Genomic DNA, 6,720 nt, shown 5'->3' with positions numbered 1-6,720 from the left:
TTCGCCAGGAGTGATGTAAAGCTCACCGCCATTGGACTCTGGAGCAGTGGAAATGCGTTCTCTGGAGTGATGAATCATGCTTCACCATCTGGCAGTCTGACGAACAAATCTGGGTTTGGCGGATGCCAGGAGAATGCTACCTTCCCCAATGCAAAGTGCCAACTGTAAAGTTTGGTGGAGTAGGAATAATGGTCTGGGGATGTTTTTCATAGTTCGGGCTGGGCCCCTTAGTTCAAGTGAAGGGAAATCTTAACGCTACAGCATACAATGACATTCTAGACGATTCTGTGCTTCTAACTTTGTGGCAACAGTTTGGGGAAGGCCCTTTCCTACATTAGCATGACAATGCCCCTGTGCACAAAGCGAGGTCAATAAAGAAATGGTTTGTCGAGATCGGTGTGGAAGAACATGACTGGCCTGCACAAAGCCCTGACCTCAACCCTATCGAACACCTTTGGGATGAATTGGAATGCCGACTGCGAGCCAGGCCCAATTGTCCAAAATCGGTGCCCGACCTCACTAATGCTCTTGTGGCTGAAAGGAAGCAAGTCCCTGCAGCAATGTTCCAACATCTAGTGGAAAGCCTGCCCAGAAGAGTGGAGGCTGTTATAGCAGCAAAGGGGGGACCAACTCCATTATAATGCCCATGATTTTAGAATGAGATGTTTGACAAGCAGGTGTCCACATACTTTTAATTATGTAGTGTTTCAACGCTTTCATCCATACTTAAATATATTTATTTTTCTGTAAAGGCATACCAAAAAGCTATCATTAAATCTGTTCAAATTGTGATCACACACAATAGTGTGCATTGTTTCCTGGTCAGGTCATGCTGTCAGGAGAAGCTCCTGACTCTAAACACAATCCCTATCTCTCTTCTTACCTTCCAGGTTGTGTTTGTGTTCGGTGGAGTAGGCCTTGCCGATCATGGTCCAGACTGGCTTCAGACACCCAAACAGTCCCTCCAGAAACCCTCCACTTCCTCCCGACAGCAGCCTCACATCCTCAGCCTGGCTCCGCACCGCTCCTCCCTCCGCATCCTGACCCCCTCCCTCCATCCTACCCCCTCCCTCCCCGTTCTCATGGAGCTTCAGCACACTGTTGGCAAAGTGCTCCTGCTGCTCCTCGCTAGGCGTGGGGCTGTGGCCCCCACAGGTATGTTCACCGTTATGACCTCCACCTCCCCCGCCGTCGGGCTCCGGGGCACCCCCGGTGTCTATAGATAGTACGTTCCGTAGGACACACTGGGTGGGGGTCAGATCCATCTCAGGGGTGCAGGCGGGGGTATCGTCCAGCCGGCCCCGGAAGGTAGGGGTGTGTTCTGAGAGGGGGGTGTTGAACCCGGAGAGAGAAGGGGACGGGGCGCGGGACTCTGTGATACAGGCCATGGGGAGCTGTGGTCAGGGGAACAGGAAGAACCCCGGGACTGTTGATCAGTCAGGGCCAGTGACGAAGCAAGACCTGTAGGAGGTGAGCAAAAAAGGTAACCATGGTTACAGATTATCTGACGAAAGCTTCCATTTTTCTTCTATATGAACACCTTGGTGGAATTTACACAGTAGCTGTAACTAAAACACGGACGTCAGGGTTTAAATAAAATAGATTTTGTGTGTTACCACATCAATGGTGGCCTCCGATTACTGTGGTCAACCATGTCAAGGCTGGCCAATGCTCACAAAACAATAAAAGAGGATTCTCTTCCTTTCATAATCATGGGCCAGTAAACGAAAGGTTGCTGGATCGAATCCCCGAGCTGACTAGCTAAAAATCTGCCGTTCTGCCCCTGAACACGGCAGTTAATCCACTGTTCCCCGGTCGCCGAAGACGTGGATGTCGATTAAGGCAGCCTTCCGCACCTCTCTGATTCAGAGGGGTTGGGTTAAATGCAGAAGGCACATTTCAGTTGAAGGCATTCAGTTGTACAACTGACTAGGTATCCCCCTTTCCTTTTGTTTCCTCTCACATCCTCCTACTACATCTCCGGGAAATCACTTTCTAGATGACTACTATGCTAATAGGCACCAGAACTTGTGTTGCTGTTAGTAACGCGAGAGAAGAGAGAAGAGAGAGTYGAGTGGCTGCTCTAGAAAGCCTGTTTATGTCCCCAAGGACAGACATCCCCCACAACAGATCCAGGAGAAGAGGAATACATTGTCCTCTCACAGACGACTGCTGTTTTAAAAAATATATTTTTATTATTGCTAATGATACAATGTTATAACAAAACTGCAGTGACACATTGGTATAACAACATCTCCTTGCTAGAGAGCTGTGTTCAACAAAATAATAATCTGACTATACATGAATATCAAGGCCAGTGTGTTATAATAGCTAGTTATGGCCTATAACACACACACCACTCATCTCATTACAACATTTCATATCTATATATATATATACCACATCAATTGTGCATGTATTTGCATGGAGTTATATATCTATTATATATATMWATGTATATCTATATATAACTCCATGCAAATGTTTAGCACAATGGGACAAGATTCTTATGATTCTGACGAGACTTGTAAATGGAATTTCATTTCCCTGACATTTTCCTTTATCCCTGTTCAAGAGAAATCCTCAGAGAGAGCATTACAATTTGACGGTCAGTGGCTGAAATAGTGAAATACTACAACATGTATCTAGGCCTGGGTGACTCCATTGCATGAACACAGGTTGCTTCATTGCTAGGGCCTAGAGTCTTGTTGGCAGAAGAAAAACAAAAACCTAGGTTAACTTCAGAACCATGGATAGCGCCATTAAGGGGGAACGAAATGCACATACTCCCGGCCCTATTCAGCCTCACAACCTGTAGTACATGGTGAACACAACCTGTAGTACATGGTGAACACAACCAGATCAAAACAGAAGACAGTGGATAGTGATTTTCTTCCCTTCAGATTATCAGTTTACTGAGCTGGTTTCAAGTCCAAAGTCACACACACACAAGTTCAGTTTGACGTCAGGTAAGTCTCACTAAGGTAAGTCTCACTTCAGGTAAGTCTCAGGTAAGTCTCACTAAGGTAAGTCTCACTAAGGTAAGTCTCAGGTAAGTCTCACTTCAGGTAAGTCTCACTTCAAGTAAGTCTCACTAAGGTAAGTCTCAGGTAAGTCTCACTTTAGGTAAGTCTCACTTCAAGTAAGTCTCACTAAGGTAAGTCTCAGGTAAGTCTCACTTCAGGTAAGTCTCACTTCAGGTAAGTCTCACTAAGGTAAGTCTCAGGTAAGTGTCACAAAGCCACGTCCACACTCTGGCCACGTCCACACTGTGGCATTGCTCAATCATCAGTCCATGGGATGAGTCATGATTGGTTCCTTCCTCAGTTGGTATACCCCATGTTTAATAATTAATGGTACATCTACCCGGTGTGCAAAAACTAAAACATCAAAGTCAAGAACATAAAAACGAAATATTTCCACCTTATTAATTATGTATAATAACCATAATCCTGTTTTCGTTTGTTCTGTTTGCAACTGAAAAGACACATTCTCTTGGGTATCCCAACAGTCTAGTCAACAGTCATACATTCACTGTCATTTTACAGAAATAATAGACCTTTGCTTCAAATTCAGATAAGAAGTGAAAGGAGAAACCTGTCCATTGCTACGTTATCTGTCATCTGTCTAATCTTAAGAGTAATCACTAAATATTTTGTTGTGTCACTGATTTTCAACTTGATGATCCTGCCCCCCTCCTTAAGAGTGGCAGCAGCTGCTTGTCGGTCCTGCGGAATAAGCCCCCCCCCCTCCCCATGCAGTGGGTAGGCCAGGCGGTGCATTGAAGCGACCCAAAACACAGGCTCCTCAATGGCACCGATTCGCTTCACAGCTTCTACGGGACCCGTGCGCCTAGCGCCAAGCGCATCACCATATCATAGACTATGCCTCGCTTTAGCGTATAATATTAGTCTATATAACATAGACTACACCTGATTTATTTACATGGAATATTGGAACTGTGGTTTACACGATCTAGGCTCAAACGACATTAGCCTGGCAGATTTCCAAATATAATTTCATACATTTGTTTTTCATAACGTACCTTAGCAAATGCAGCAAGCTCAAGTCTCAAACTCCATTGTTGTTGATTAAAATCTTTCACATAGGCTGCTATTTATTTAATTTGTTCCCGGTGCAGCCTTCTAAAACAGCGCAATTATTCTGCTTTCCTCGTTTTGTTGATATAATCAGTGTCACCGCGCGCGACTAAGCTCAGCGTCCAATGTTCTTTGCTGCACGCGCTCCCTGTTCTAGAATGGGCTCTAGCGATGGAAGCAACGGAGAGTCCATCCTTCGTTCATTTCAACCCGATCTTTATAACCTTAAATCTCTATCCCGATCCCGCCGGTGATTTGATCACATGTATCTGATTTCCCTTTCTTCCCACTTGCTGTGAGGTGAAAATATGTGATTTTGAGCGGTCCCTTCTCTCCAAGCCCCTGCAGAATTTATATTGCGGTGTGCCTCTCTCACCTATGCCGAGGAGAGAGAGAGGAGAGGGGCGTGTGTCAGGCAGGCAGTGACGGGGCAGGGGGCGGGATTTAGTTTATAGCCTATAGTTTACACCAGGGATCATYATCTAGATTCTGCCTCGGGCAGATTATTTCTTGAGTGGATTGTCAGGCGGCCAGAACATTTTTACAAATACTTTGTAGACTGCAAATTGACCACAATAAGTCCAAACAGATATATTTGTCTAAAACATACAGTACCAGTCAAAAGTTTGACACACCTACTCATTCAAGGGTTTTTCTTTATTTTACTATTTTCTACATTGTAGAATAATAGTGAAGACATCAAGACTATGAAATAACACATATGGAATCATGTAGTAACCAAAAAAGTGTTAAACAAATCAAAATGTATTTAATATTTGAGCTTCTTGAAAGTAGCCACCCTTTGCCTTGATGACAGCTTTGCACACTCTTGGCATTCTCTCAACCACCTTCACCTGGAATGCTTTTCCAACAGTCTTGAAGGAGTTCCCACATATGCTGAGCTTTTCCTTCACTCTGCAGTCCAACTCATCCCAAACCATCTCAATTGTGTTGAGGTCAGGTGATTGTGTTAAGGTCGGGTGATTGTGTTGAGGTCGGGTGATTGTGGAGGCCAGGTCATCTGATGCAGCACTCCATCACTCTCCTTCTTGGTTAAATAATCCTTACACAGCCTGGAGGTGTGTTGGGTCACTGTCCTGTTGAAAAACAAATGATAGTCCCACTAAGCGCAAACCAGATGGGATGGCGTATCGCTGCAGAATGCTGTGGTAGCCATGCTGGTTAACTGTGCCTTGAATTCTAAATAAATCACAGACAGTGTCACCAGCAAAGCACCCCCACACCATCACACCACCTCCTCCATGCTTCACGGTGGGAACCACACATGCGGAGATCATCCGTTCACCTACTTTGCATCTCACAAAGTCATGGCAGTTGGAACCATAAATCTCACATTTGGACTCATCAGATCAAAGAACAGATTTCCTCCGGTCTAATGTCCATTGCTCGTGGTTCTCGGCCCAAGGAAGTCTCTTCTTCTGATTGGTGTCCTTTAGTAGGCTGTCTCACAACCGGCCGCGATTGAGCGTCCCATAGGGTGGCGCACAATTGGCCGGGTTTGGCCGGTGTAGGCAGTATTGTAAATAAGAATTTGTTCTTAACTGACTTGCTTAGTTAAATGAAAGTTACATTTAATTATTATTTTTTTAAACAATTTTTTACAGCAATTCGACCATGAAGACCCGATTTATGCAGTCTTCTCTGAACAGTTGATGTTGAGATGTGTCTGCTACTTGAACTCTGTGAAGCATTTATTTGGGCTGCAATTTCCGAGGCTGGCAACTCCAATTAACTTATCCTCTGCAGCAGAGGTAACTCTGGGTCTTCCTTTCCTGTCTTGGTCCTCATGAGAGCCAGTTTCATCATAGTGCTTGATGATTTTTGCGACTGCACTTGAAGAAAATGTTCCGTATTGACTGACCTTCATGCCTTAAAGTAATGATGGACTGTCATTTCTCTTTTCTTATTTGAGCTGTTCTTGCCATAATATAGACTTGGTCTTTTACCAAATAGGGCTATCTTCTGTATACCACCCCTACCTTGTCACAACACAACTGATTGGCTCAAAGGCATTATGAAGGAAAGAAATTCAACAAATTAACATTTAACAAGGCACACCTGCTAATTGAAATGCATTGCAGGTGACTACCTCATGAAGCTGGTTGAGAGAATGCCAAGARTGTGCAAAGCTGTCATTTCTTTTATTTCTTTTTTTAATTTCACATTTATTTAACCAGGTAGGCCAGTTGAGAACAAGTTCTCATTTACAACTGCAACCTGGCCAAGATAAAGCAAAGCAGTGCGACAAAAAACAACACAGAGTTACACATAGGACAAACAAAAGTACAGTCAATAACACAACAGAAAAATCTATATACAGTGTGTGCAAATGGAGTAAGGAGGTAAGACAATAAATAGGCCATAGTAGCGAAGTAATTACAATTTAGCAAATTAACACTGATAGATGTGCAGATGATGATATGCAAGTAGAAATACTGGTGTGCAAAAGAGCAAAAAAGTTAATAAAAGGTAGGTAGTTGGGTGGGCTATTTACAGATGGACTGTGTACAGATGGGCTATTTACAGATGGGCTATGTACAGATGGGCTATTTACAGATGGACTATGTACAGATGGGCTATTTACAGATGGGCTATGTAC

The 6,720-nt window shown here is 44.0% G+C and overlaps 1 protein-coding gene across 2 annotated transcripts in view; it reads right to left on the bottom strand.

The window, feature by feature from the left end:
* Positions 1-809: 809 nt before the first annotated feature.
* LOC111973074 (mitogen-activated protein kinase kinase kinase 12-like) overlaps positions 810-6,720 on the bottom strand; it is a 35,630-nt gene continuing 29,719 nt past the window's right edge. Inside the window, exons 1-2 of one of the 2 annotated variants that reach the window (XM_024000302.2) lie at positions 4,046-4,466; positions 810-1,461 (exon numbers count right to left, since the gene is read on the bottom strand). In XM_024000302.2, coding sequence (XP_023856070.1) covers positions 855-1,388 — 534 coding nt within the window. In that variant the 5' untranslated portion in view covers positions 1,389-1,461; positions 4,046-4,466 and the 3' untranslated portion in view covers positions 810-854. Of the gene's footprint in view, positions 1,462-4,045; positions 4,467-6,720 lie in introns of those variants that run through there. The other variant, XM_024000383.2, reaches the window with a different exon arrangement.

This window comes from Salvelinus sp. IW2-2015, linkage group LG1 (assembly GCF_002910315.2).
Source record: "Salvelinus sp. IW2-2015 linkage group LG1, ASM291031v2, whole genome shotgun sequence".
Classification (NCBI taxonomy): Eukaryota; Metazoa; Chordata; class Actinopteri; order Salmoniformes; family Salmonidae; genus Salvelinus; species Salvelinus sp. IW2-2015.
The sequence above is the reverse complement of the archived record's forward strand: the minus strand, read 5'-3'. Positions and strand labels throughout refer to the sequence as shown.